At 45.1% G+C, this 13,613-nt stretch overlaps 2 protein-coding genes across 3 annotated transcripts in view; both read right to left on the reverse strand.

Moving 5' to 3' along the window:
* LOC310701664 (uncharacterized protein) overlaps nucleotides 1-13,613 on the reverse strand; it is a 44,905-nt gene that overhangs the window by 13,871 nt on the left and 17,421 nt on the right. The window lies entirely within an intron of this gene.
* Nucleotides 1,919-9,466, reverse strand: LOC310701331 (vomeronasal type-2 receptor 26-like). Of its 2 annotated transcripts, XM_083492078.1 has the most exons (5): nucleotides 8,446-9,466; nucleotides 7,384-7,635; nucleotides 5,133-5,360; nucleotides 4,569-4,695; nucleotides 2,457-3,647 (listed from the first exon to the last, which is right to left on the reverse strand). In XM_083492078.1, exons 1-5 carry the CDS (start codon nucleotides 8,758-8,760, stop codon nucleotides 2,737-2,739), a joined length of 1,833 nt encoding a protein of 610 aa, XP_083348204.1. In that variant the 5' UTR covers nucleotides 8,761-9,466; the 3' UTR covers nucleotides 2,457-2,736. The 2 variants fall into 2 exon arrangements, with proteins under 2 accessions (XP_083348203.1, XP_083348204.1); XM_083492077.1 differs by lacking the exon at nucleotides 8,446-9,466 and having other exon boundaries at nucleotides 1,919-3,647; nucleotides 7,384-8,184.

Below are 13,613 nucleotides of genomic sequence, written 5' to 3' on the forward strand. Positions count from 1 at the left end.
TTGCTACAATACAAGTGTTATTGCAATCCTGCTAATGTTTTCATCTGCTTACAGTGGTCATCAACTCATCAGTTCTGATCAGGAGGAATGGGTTTTGATTTCCCCCGATCTTCCACAGGCTCCCTGAAACTCCCCTCTTTTCTAAACTTAAGGGTCCAATGGAGGTAACCATTTTTGTGGGTTTCATGCTCTCTATAAGCGTGGTCTGTTGCATGTCCCCACAGCCATCTATGGGTCCCAGGAAACACAAGGGTCCTGAACACAAGGACCATAAAGTTCCCGTATCACTTTGATTGCGCAACGCACCCTGATTGCTTCCTGGTGTCTGCAGTACGGATGGCTCCGCCTCCCGTGATTCTCCAATACAGTTTTCGGAAGTTCCAGGCAGCTGTAAAAGTTCCAAACAGTTCCATAAAGTTTTTAAAAGTGCTAATACTTATGAGTAGTAATGTTACAGATACAGTGATTCCAACTTTACATTTCGGGGTGACCTTTTTTCACAACTGAGAAGAATTAGTCCCCTTTTCAGTATTTCTAAGCAAAGGTTCATCCCATTATAATACAGGGAGTGGGGTTTGTTTGTTTGTTTGTTTGTTTGTTTGTTTTTGAAGTCAAAAAGTTATAACCCTAGTGCATGCTCTATTTTTCTTGGTTATATGCAGCAACAAGGGCAGCTCCCACTCTTCTTCCTGGCTAGGCCTCCCTTCCCTATTTTTGCCTAACTGCAGCAAAGGCCACTTTCTTTGCTTTCCGGTCCACCTAAGCAACAGTTGCCCAGGCTGCCCAGAACTGCCCTGTCCTTCACTCTTTTATCTACCCCCCTCCCCAACCAACACGCCTTCACCCTCTCCTTTCCTCCTCCTCCTCTGTTTCATTGTCATTCACTTTCCACAACATTCCCACCGCTGGAGAGACCTGTCAGGAGTAAGCATGGACCAATGGTACCAAATAGTATGGGAAACAGCCTACTAGAAAAATTAACTAATAAACTGAAACTGACATGGGGACAAATAGAAGAAGACACCTTCACTCCTGTATGGCTCCCCTTTATCACACACACAGCCCAACAAGACAATGACAAAAACCCACCAACAGCATACAAATCAATATGGCTAACCTGATCCAAAACACCCACCCACCTCACTCACACACAAAAACAAAGACCACCACAGCCAGCCACAAATGAACAACCACACCCTAGGCCAACCCCAACCTGTCTCACCACCAAAGGAACACAAATGAACAGCAAAGAACCTGCACAAGCAACGCTGACACCAAACCCTACATATAGTAAGTAAAATAGAAACATCGCCGCCCAACCCCCCCATCACCCCCTCGCCTCTTTCCCCCTTTTCTTCCTAATGCCTCAAAAAATGAAAATGAATTGTAAAAATGTTACATGGGGGGAAAATACGAGAGAGAGACATTGCACACTTCTGTAAATCATCAATTTTTTAATAAAAAAAACTGCCAAAACATTCCCCCCACTGTGGGAATGTCCGCCAGGAGCTCCCCCCTCCATAATAGGCTCCCTTCTTACTACATTCAGTGGAAACATTTGAGGATTTTTCTCAGGAAGTGAAATGAAACGGGGGCATGGGGGAAATTGAAATATTTTTGGGGGGTGGGGGTTAGAGATGACAGTTGAGCGGGTAGGATTCTGGCCAAATGTGGACCTAGGTCCCTGTGTATATGGTCTGAAGGCGCAAAATGTTAACAACACCTTGCTGAGGCTGAAGAGAATAAGCAGAGGCCTAAATATAGGACAACTGGCTTATTACACCAGAAGCTTAACATGAGTCAACAGTGGGATGCAGCAACTTTTTAATATATTAAATAATAATATTGATGACCCTCCCTCACTGTAAGGTCCCTGCATGGCTCACAACATTTTAAAATACAGCATTGAATGGTGTGCTTTCTTAATTATACAATTAGGGGGAAAAGATAACAAATTTTAATTCTAATAAAAATAATGTTGAAATCTTAGTCTGCTTCAACAGAAGTATAGTGTCCAGATCAAGGGAAGTAATAGTCCCACTCTATTCTGCCTTTGTCATGCCACACCTGGAATACTGTGTCCAGTTCTGGGCACCATAAATTAAGGAAGATATTGATGAGTTGACAGGTATGGGGTGGAGGGTGACCAAGATGACCAAGGGCCAGGGAGGAATGGGGGAGACCCCCTCTCCATCCTCACCCTCCCAGGGAGGAGGAAGAGGAAGAAAGTATAAAGGGAAGTCACAGTTCAGAGGCAGATGAGGGGGAAAGTTGGGAAATCATGGGAGAGCCAGAGCAACATCTGGCTGACACGTCATTAGAAACCATTCTAGACCCACCATCTCCCAGAACCCAGCGAGCCTTGAAAGTAGGAGAGGAAAGAGCTCAAAGACAGAGGGCACTTAGCAGCACCCGCAGAGGAGGTGATGATGAATGAGGAACTGGGAGAGCCAGGGGCTGGAGATTCACTTGGAAAAAAGAGAGGGGTGACAGTGGACATCCTTGTTCCGTTCCAAGAATAATTACAAAATCTTGGTAATGTGAATTCCCTGTGATTTATGTGATCTATATCTTCCAAAGTATTAACAAATTTTCAGCCAAATCCAAATTTCATAACTACTTCCATTAAGTTGGTTGGTTCTACATGATCAAATGAGGGTAACGATTTTTTAAATTGAAACATTATTTTTCAAGAACATCACTTCTCTACCTTCTTGAAAAATAGTATTTTAAGAATCAGATGCTATCTTTAGTTTTTGCTGTCAGGTGCTCCTTTGTGTTCAGATCAGGTCTCAGCAACATAATGTAGCATTTGGGAATGAAGATGCAGCCCAGGAGCCCAGCACTGGAGGCCAAGATGGAGAAAACCTGAACGGCTACCATGAATTTCCCTTTGGTGCTCAGGTAGGTGGGCACAAAGGACACCCAAACACTGCAGAAGACCAGCATGCTGAATGTGATTAGCTTGGCTTCATTGAAGGCCCCAGGCAACTTCCTGGCTAGGAAAGCCACTGTGAAGCAGATGGCTGCCAGGAAGCCCATGTAGCCAAGGGCACCATAGAACATGGCCACAGACCCTTCGTTGCATTGCAGGATGATCTCCCCAGGCTGGGAGTGCATGTCAGAGTCTGGGAATGGTGGCGAGATCCCCAGCCAGATCATGCAGATGACAACTTGGACACAGGAACAGGAAATGACAATGGAGTTGGCCAGACTCTTCCCCAGCCATCTCCTCACCTTGTTCCCTGGCTTGGTGGCCAGGAAGGCCAGCACCACAGTGATGGTTTTTGCCAACACAGAAGAAACAGCAACAGAGAAGATGATGCTGAAGGCTGTTTGTTGGAGAAGGCAAGTCCCTTTCCTTGGCCTCCCAATGAACAGGAAGGAGGACAAAAAGGAAAGCAGGAGGGAGACAAGGAGGATGTAGGAGAGGTCCCGGTTGTTGGCTTTGACTATGGGAGTTTCGTTGTATTTAATAAAGATTCCCAAAACAAAGCTTGTGGCTAAGGACCACAGTAGGGCAAGGGAAAGTAGGACAACCCCCAGAGATTCTTCATAGGCTAGGAAGGTGATATGCTTGAACACACATTGATCTCGGTTCATGTTTGGATGCTGATTTTCTGGGCATTTTTTGCAATGGTCTGCATCTGCAAAAGAGAGAGAGAGAGTAAGTAATATCTAATAGACTGGATTCAGCGAAGCCCTGAGCAATATCCAGCCTCTTGGGAGAGATTCAGTTGTAGACCAAGTCAGTCTGGGACAGCCACAGATTACTACAGGTATTTAATTAGGTTTTTCTAAACATTAGCTCTACCCCGAAGAAATTTAGGACAGATTCCAGGGCTAGAGATCCCCTGCTTGGCCTCTGGCAGGTTGGGCTTCTTGTAGGCCCCTATACCAGGGCCAAAAGGAGGATCAGGGGTCTGTGCAGAAGTCTAATATCTACCCTAGGTCCATAACAATCTCCCTCCTTAAGGACCCCGGGACAGTTAAGTCTAGTCAAAGACAACTATGGGGTGCAGCGTTCATCTCGCTTCAGGCCAAGGGAGCTGGTGTTTGTCCACAAACAGCTTTCTGGGCCATGTGGGCAGCATGACTAAACCACTTCTGATGCAAAGGGACACCATGACGAATGCAAGAGGGCATGGAAACATTTTTTACCTTCCCGCTGCAGTGATACCTATCCATCTACTTGCACTGGTGTGCTTTCGAACTGCTAGGATGGAAGAAGCTGAGACAGAGAAACGGGACCTCAGCCCGTCGCGTGGTTTCAAACTGCTGAACTTCCGATCAGCAAGACGAAGAGGCTTTGTGGTTTAGACCTCCCTCCTTCACATTTGATCATACTTATATATATATGATGATGATGATGATACATTTTAGAACAATATCGTGAACCATAATCATAAAAAGAGATTGATGATGATGATGATGAGAATTTGAATCACCCAGTTCACCCCCACACATGAACCATACCAGCCTTATCCTGCCCAGAAATGGTTTTGAGAGATTCCTGACTGAACCCTTCTCTCTTCCCCAAGGCCAGCCTTTCCCTTGGAGTCGCCCACCTTCCTGAGTGGAGATGGTCCCTTCTGCACAGGGAAGACATTCATAACAGCAAAGAGGCTTCCCTTCCTGAATCACCTTGACGGATCCAGGGCGACAGCTTTCCACACACCTGGAAGTAGGAATGGTCTAGGCACAAAGACGAAGAGCGTCAATGAGAATTGTTCTTTGAGGGATAGTATCTGCTGTAGCATCTAGACTATAGCTTGAAACTAAGCATTTCCCATCACTGTCCATTACATGAATTATTCATGATTAAATTCAGAAAAAAACAAAGGACCTCCATTAAATAAAGTTCTGTATATGGGCCATGAGCTATTCACTACTAATAAAATTCATATAACAACCGAAAAGCAAGGAACCCCCCTTTCCGCAGACACACAGTTTAGCAGGAAGCCTCCTTTGGCACCCAGCTGAGCAGGGGAGCTGTAGGAACTATCTGGAACAACAGCCCAGTGCTGGAGTTGACAGGCAACTGAGGGCAGCAGCCCACAGAACAGGGAGCACTTATTAGAGCTCACAGAAAAGACAGCAAAATGACAGGCATGATTCCCACTCCCCGTCACCTGATTGAGCCACTTGGGCCACACAATGGCCTCCTGGTCGATGGAGCACTTCAGTTCTGGGGATCCCTGTCTGTCGATACTCCCAAACCTCACTCTGAGGACGGATTTATTGGGGAACACCACCCAGTTCACAATGTCCAAGTCGGCTGCCAGCTCCCCGTTCTCATCCAAATACACTCTGTCCATGGAAGAATTGTAGAACTGGGTGTTTCCTAGGAAAGGGTGGAGCTGGAACAGAAGCAAAGATGAGAGCATTTAGAATAAAGGGAAACATAGGCCCCTGTTTTGCTGGCCCAGAAATGGAAAGTCAGCGAGGTCCCAGCTAAGAGAGCAAGAAGAAGATACATTGAAAGAAGTTTGGAAAGCATTTATTGAATATATGGAAAATAACAGTATACAGCTGAAAACGGTGGCGGCATTAAGATAAATTCAACCACGTAAATAATGTTTGATGGATGTAAATAATGTTTGAATGGTTATAGCAAAATAGACAGGGGTGTATAAGATGTAAAATGAACCATGGAAAGAGAAGAAGGGAAGTCATCAGATATTTTAGAGTTTCTAAAATGTTTATTTGGAATTGTTCAATTGAAAATTTAATAAAAATTATATAATAATAATAATATGGAAGCATCCTGACAATCCACTTCCCCTTTGCTTAGGGCTGGTTGCAGACTCAAATAGTAATGGAGGGATCTTGTCACTTTTGGTTCATACTGTTTTCTCTCTCACACACCCCAATCTTAAATTCAGTTCTTCACATTTCTGAAGCATTTTTTAAATAATACTAATAGAAACTCATCAGAATTCTTCAGCATTTCTGTGTGATTTTCTCCTAGTAAGCATGTTTTTGAAGGATCCTGCCCCCTTGGATTGTTTCAGAAAGAGTGAATTAGGTTCATTTTTCCTTTCAAGGCAACCTGAATGAAATATCCAATATGGGCTTCAGCAGGGAAAGGCAGGAGCTTGGTGGAGGGAGTCAGAACAGAGTCAAGTGGGTGTCAAAGGAACAGAGATTAGAGACAGCCTGATCAATGTCATCTCCCCTGTCAAAATTAATTCCAACTTGCGGGGAAAGGAGAATTGGGCACATGATGGGAGTAGTTGCTCGGGAGGCTGTGCAATGAGGCAAGAATAAGAATAGCAAACAGAAATGAAAAATGTATATGTATTAAGGAAGGTTTAAAAATGGAAAATGGCTAATGTGTTTTGCAAACTTTGGGTTTTTTCCATTGTAGTTTTTTTTTTTCTAAAGGGCTCCGGGCTCTTGCTGAGATTAAGATTAACTAACTGGTTTAACATGTGAGTGTTCCTGTTCTTGAGGGTAGATATCAAGGAACTTCATTCGAGAACCGGCTCTGCCCCTGTGGAGCTGGCTGCGTGGAGACTGTGTCACACGTTCTCTTGTCTTGCTCCCTATATAAAGATCTCATGGACGAGACCATCGCGCCGCTCCTGTCTGCCATCCCGGGCCACTCTTGCGAAGCCAAGCTGTTCTCACTCCTGGCCAACCAGAACGGCTCGACAACAGAGAAGGTTGCCAAATTTGTCGAGAGAGCAATGAGGCTGAGAGCTGCTACCTGAGTGACATTAGCGTCGTCGCCCAGATTCCTCTCCTAGGATCTTACTATTATTATCGTTATGTTTTGCTACTATTATTTTGTCGTCCCCTAAAATGTATTTTATATAATTGACTTTTTAGTTTTATTCTTTGTGTGTCGTATTGTTGTTTTATTGCTATGGCCGATGGCTGACGCAAATAAAGATTTATTCATTCATTCATTCATTCATTCATTCATTCATTCATGTGAGTGTTGTAACCTTAGATCATGTAATGAAGGTATTGGATTGCAATATCTCCTTTTTGAAGGGAGTTGCCTTTTTGTCTTTGGCTGGAAAACTCAATAGAGTCAATATGTAAAGGAAGTTCTCCAGAAGGTAAAGCAAACAGCCTGGAGGCAGAAAGGCAGGAGAGAGAGAAAGAGAGAGAGAGAGAGAGAGAGAGAGAGAGAGAGAGAGAGATCCCGAGCCTGTGCTGGACAGAATAATGTTCTCATTCTGTTATAAAGAGTTCTGCGAGTAGAGTGAATAATATTTCTATGCGCCTGGACAATAATTCATTTCCAAAAGGAAATGAATGCTTCCAGTTCTTATGCTTCCAATCGTTTCAAACTGCACAATATTCAATATCTGCAACACTACAATCGATTGTCATGCTCAGTTGAGATGTCTATGAAGGGAAAGAAAATACCTGCCATGGCTGTAGCCTTTGAAGTCCCATTCTCTCAGTTCCCCTCTGCTTAGATCTAGATGAATATGCAGCATTTAAGGCACGAGCCACGGCTTGCAGAGTGTTGTAGATCCTGTAGCTGTCTAGAGAGAGGATTCTTTCCAGATCATCTTGGGGAAGCCTCTCCAGTTTCTCTCTCTCTCTGCATCTTGTCCGGCCTTTCACTGAGAATGCATGCTTTGAATAGGAACAATTAAAAGCATCCTCCCAAAACTTCTTAATACCAGAGAAAATGGGTGGAAAATCACCATATTTTGCCCCTTTACTTGTCTCAGTGAAGAAGGAAAATATACCATGGATGTATTGGAAAGATATCTCATTATACATCAGCTCCAGGGTGACATCCCACAAAACTGTTGTGATGAAGATTTTCCCAACAATGAATTTCATCACATTGTCAAAAATCTGTTGTATAATGAATAGTCCATCTAAGAAATAAGTCATTTCCCCGTAGTAAACAAATACATGCACTTGGCTCCACTTGCGGAATGGAAGAAGAGGCATGTATACTGCATTTGTATTCAGTCCTTGGATGCTTTGTGAGATGACAACACAGACACCGCTCTTGATGAGCACGGGTGTCAAGCTCTTCAGGAACCTCTCTCCATTGTCGGTGTCTGGTGCAAGGAGGCCAATCAACGTCCATCGGAAGTGCTGGAGCAGCTTGACAATCCCTGGGTACAGGGCTTCTTCTGTGGGGACCATCCGGTAGAAAAAAGGGAAATGCCTCTTATCATTCAGAACATGAGAGACAAAAGCATAAGTGACCTGGGAAGAAAAGGAAGATTTGGATCTTGTTTTATTTCAGATCAAAGCCTAAATATTTCTAAGCCCAACATGAGATTGGGAAGGTCTTAGGAAGGAGGAAGGTCTATTGCAAGGACCCTTTGGTGGGAACAGTGATTTCCTTGAAGGTTGTGGCAGCCGTAAAGAAGGCAAATTTGATGCTAGGGATCAACAGGAGGGTAGTTGAAAATAAAACAGCCAATATCATAATGCTATTATGCCTCTCTCCATTCCTACCTGTGGGATTTTATAGATGCCCAACACGTTTGAAATCTGGATGGAGTTTTGAGAGTCGGACCCTTCGAGAACAGCCAGTAAGTTAGTCTGTTTACCACAGCTGTAGTTTGGAAAGTTCAGCTGCCCAATGGACAGCATGTCTAGCAAAGCATCATAGGTCACCCTTCCATCAAAAAAGTTCTCATGGATGCTGTAGCCCAGGGTGATGTTGGGTAACAGCTTTTGATTCTGGTTGATCGCTTGAATGGAATACAAGAAGGAGAGGAGCTGCCAGTACTTTGTGGGTCCTTTCCTGGGGGGAGAAATTATATACATGCCAGCACTGTCCAAGTAATATTTCTGTTCTACCGCTAATATTCAGCTCTACCTCTCTTTCAAATCAGAACCAGTGAAGGCAGTGAAGTTCCTGTGTGAGTGTCTGGAGGCGGATGGAGGATGGATGGTGGCTAACAGATTGAGGCTGAATCCTGACAAGACAGAAGTACTGTTTTGGGGGGACAGGAGGCAGGCAGGTGTGGAGGACTCTCTGGTCCTGAATTGGGCAACTGTGTCCCTGAAGGACCAGGTGCGCAGCCTGGGAGTCATTTTGGACTCACAGCTGTCCATGGAGGCGCAGGTCAATTCTGTGTCCAGGGCAGCTGTTTACCAGCTCCCTCTCATACGCAGGCTGAGACCCTACTTGCCCGCAGACTGTCTTGCCAAAGTGGTGCATTCTCTAGTTATCTCTCATTTGCAATGCGCTCTATGTGGGGCTACCTTTGAAGGTGACCAGGAAACTACAACTAATCCAGAATGCGGCAGCTAGACTGGTGACTGGGAGCGGCCGCCGAGACCACATAACACCGGTTTGAAAGATCTACATTGGCTCCCAGTACGTTTCCAAGCTCAATTGAAAGTGTTGGTGGTGACGTTTAAAGCCCTAAACGGCCTTGGTCCAGTATACCTGAAAGAACGTCTCCACCCCCATCGTTCAGCCCGGACACTGAGGTCCAGTGCCGAGGGCCTTCTGGCGGTTCCCTCACTCCAAGAACCCAAGTTACAGGGAACCAGTTAGAGGGCCTTCTCGGTAGTGGCACCTGCCCTGTGGAACACCCTCCCACCAGATGCCAAAGAGAAGAACAACCACCAGACTTTTAGAAGACATCTGAAGGCAGCACTGTTTAGGGAAGCTTTTAATGTTTAACAGACCACTGTATTTTAATATTTTGTTGGAAGCTGCCCAAAGTGGCTGGGGCCAGCCAGATGGGTGGGGTATAAAATAATAATAATAATAATAATAATAATAATAATAATAATAATAATAATAATGGATCTAACACAGTGATTAAAAGATCCAGAAAGCACTATCATAATTCCATTTTCAGAAAGTAGATATTTCCCCCTTTTATATTAAACCTAAGGCAAAAAGACACCCTTCTCCTACCATCATTTTTCAGAAAATTCCTGCAGAATCCGCCCAGAGGCTCATCTGTTGTTCCAGCATTCCCAAGGCAGCCAACCAGATGCACATGCAAAACTGAGAAGCACAAGAACTCTTCCCCTACTTGAGATTCTCAGTTACTGGTACCCAGAGGCATAGTGCCTGTGACAGTGAATGGAGAACATAGCCATTGTGACTGGTTGCCGCTGAAAGCCTAATCACCCCCCAATTTATCTGCCATTGGGATCTCCTTATGTTCTTAAAGGCAGGTACCAGACAATGAGAAAGGCCCCAGAAAGTAACTGGAGATGAGTTGGATCTCATGGAAATGGTAGCAAGTGGAACACCAGGAATTCCATCCCCACAAAAGTTCTTACCAATAAAAGCTGGTGGAAGGACATTGGCTAAAGATATGAGGATGAAACATAGTGTTTGTGGCAGAGATGACCCCACTGATGAGGTGGTCTCCTGGCCTGAAATAATTAGGTGAATCTATCTCATCCCTTTCCAAAGACAAGAGGCATTTTGTCTTCAGTTTCCCACAGTCCCCATAAGGCAGTAGAAGCAGTAGAATGAGGACCATCTTTTTCCTCCCAGGAACGAGCACCTCCCTTACAAAGAATTAGAAGTCTTTTGTTGTGGTGCTTGCAAGATGCAGTAACTTTCTTCTTACTAACGGAGCCCTGCAGACGGGTCACATCTGAAGTGGAGAGAAGTCAAGCCAACCTCATTCTGGTGCAGTTATCATCTGTCCGAAATCTTAGCCCACCCAAATTTTGGGTGGCTCAGGAGGCATATATCTGCCAGACCTTTCTGCCTCAGATCCATAACATCACATTTAGTGGACTCAAATGTGATCTTTGGAAGCAAAAAAAACCATGCACACTATCATTTTGATAATTATATGTAGAAGAAGTACCACCTCTGCAAGTTCCTAAACACTTTATGCAGCTCCACCTGCAACTGCAGGGTTGAAGAAAAACATGTTTGCAAAAACTCCAAGATTTGCCTCCAAACTGTGAGATGCAAATGCCAAAGATTGGTGGAAAATACCAAGAATAAGAGTTAGAAGTTACCTGAAGTATCATACGTGAGCCCTGGCAGAATCCCCCCCGCACAGAGGCTAACACAGGATAGGGCTATTCTGATGAATTTGAGAGGTGAAAAGGGGAACTCAAATTTCACGTAAAGACAGAGGCGATTTAGCAGATTTTTTTGTAGGTTTTTTGTTTTGTTTTTGTTTTTATTATATACTTTTTGGTCTTATCCTGTATTTTTATGCTGTGAACCACCCTAAGAACATTGGGTGAAGGGCAGTGTACAAATTTAATAAAGAAACAGACAAACCAACACTTGGACTTCCAAAAAAGCGTTCAACAAGGTGCCTCCTGGGTAAGCTTAGTAGTCGTGGAATAAGAGAAGAGGTCCTCTGGTGGATCAGGAATGGAAGTTGCAGGAAGCAGAAAATAGGTTTAAGTGGATAGTGTTAAGGGTTTCAGAACTCACAGGGTTAAAGAGTTCTGAGTGACGTCTCTTTCCTGAGGCGTGGTCACAGACATTTACGGGAGTGGTTTGCTCTGAGTGTTTTCAGTCTGTCTCTTGTACGCTATGCGAGAGGGAGAATGTGCGAGGTTTCGCCAGGTCTGATTTATGCTGTTATACTACATGATTAAAGGCTAAGAAGATAAGGAACGCCTTGTGTTTGTTCTGAATTATTACCCACACACTGCAATTGCTTCTAGCCGCTGTGATCACTCTGCTACCGGCCAAAGAGGCAGAAGGACTTTTGGATCGGCACGGACAGTTTGCAAGCTGCGCAACGGAAGAGTGCCGGACTCCATGTTTGGCCCTCTTGGCACTCTTGGCCCTTTTGGCCTCTTGGCCGGCATAGATAGTCCTTCAAATGGGGGGGGTGTGTGTGCCAGAAGTTCTTGACTAAAATCTCGCAAGGACAATCTGGCCACATCACGTTGCACCAACTAGAGATTCTGCACCAGACCCAAGGGCAGCCCCAGAAAGAGTGCATTGCAGTAGTCCAGCGCCACGTTTTCCATTACTCCAGTGGTCAGGCTATTCCTCTTCACAAACATCCATAGAGGACATGTGGGTCTCTAGTGACAAAGGTGTATCCGAGAGTACCCCCAAATTATGCACTTGCTCCTTTAGAAGGGGGAATCATCCAAAGAGCCTACAAATTGTGTGTCAAGCTCCTGTGTTCCTGTCACTCCCTAAGTGATGAAAAACCAGACAAGACAACAGCATAACATTGGGTCCAAATGAGCCACAACTCTATTGATTACAGATGTGAATGGTTTGGAATCGGCATTGTGTATAGCCATTTATTCCACCCCAGTCCATCTGCTGGGGGTGCATCTAAGGGTAATCCACACCTGCCCCCCATGACCTACATCAAGTAGAGTTAACCACCGAGAGGTCCCTGTTGGAGGAGTGCTATGGCCTTAGCCCCCGCCTGGGCATCCGGACAGAAGCAACTCCTCACAGATCCCTTTAACAGAATACCCTTAACCAAGGAAGGGCGGAGAGAGGCTATAACCTCCCCTCCAGCCAAGACTAAGGCTTACCCAATGCCTAACCTCACAAATTGTGAGGATTCCTATGAGGAAGGCGCAAATCAAATGGCCAGCGCCAAGTTGCCAAGTGTAAAAATTCCTGACAGGTGTTAGATTTCTGTTTATGCCACTGTGCAGATTTTGGAGTGACAAGACTCTGTTTACATTCCAGACTGTTGGAAGTCTCACGGGAGATGGGAGACGGATGTTGTTATTACTGGTTTCCTGTTTCTTTGTTCCAGTTGGTTCTCTGCCTTCACAGAGAGCAGATGTGTATTCTTTTCTGTCCTGCATAGTTTGAAATAAAACGTAGCAATGTAGCTCATATATTTCTCGTCCTTCTACTGATGTTTGTATACTCTGCGGAATGGGAACGTGCTTAGAGCCTCATCAAAGGCTTAGGTCGTTAATCAACGTTGGAGATGAGGAAGAGTGTCCGAGGAGGAGTAGCTCGGTGGTGCAGAGTTCCGACACCAGGCCCCAAATATGGCGGCTGACAATGTTCATAGGAAGGTCTAAGTATGAAAATAAGACATATTAAAAAGGGGACGGAGGGTGGGAGATCCAACAATAACCTGGGGAGGAGGCCTGGGCAGGCCCCAACTTATCTCCCCAGGGAGCGGGGCCAAGCAATGCCTATCAGCTGGTTGGGCCCACCCCCTGCGGAATGCCTGCACCTAAGCCTGGCACAATTGGTCAATCCGCAGGCAGGCTGCAACCCTCCCCAGCAGGGCAACAAATTGTGGGTGTGGACTTGGTTGGGCACAACGCCGCCTGACCATTAAAGGTAAGTGGACTTTCCAGGATTTGAACACAGTTTATTGGACCTTATGGAGTCCACTGCTGCATCCAGACACTGGTCACAAGCCTTCACAGACTCTCCTGTTATGGAGAAATAGAGCTGTGTGTTAATGTAAAAACCCCTGGATGGTTCAGTCTCGTCAAATGCATCTATGGGGAGTGGTGCTCATCTCGCTATGAGGCGGAGGGATCGGGTGTTTATCCACAGACAACTTTCCGGGTCATGTGGACAACATGACTAAACTGCTTCTGGCGCAAGGGGACACTGTGATGGAAGCCAGAGCTTGGGACTTGGGACACAATATACAAATGGCAGATTGGGAGAGGTTATGGAAAACAGATTTGAAATTTATGGCACGTTGTTCACTGACATAAAA

Source organism: Podarcis liolepis (assembly GCF_965112155.1).
Source record: "Podarcis liolepis genome assembly, chromosome: 2".
NCBI lineage: Eukaryota > Metazoa > Chordata > Lepidosauria > Squamata > Lacertidae > Podarcis > Podarcis liolepis.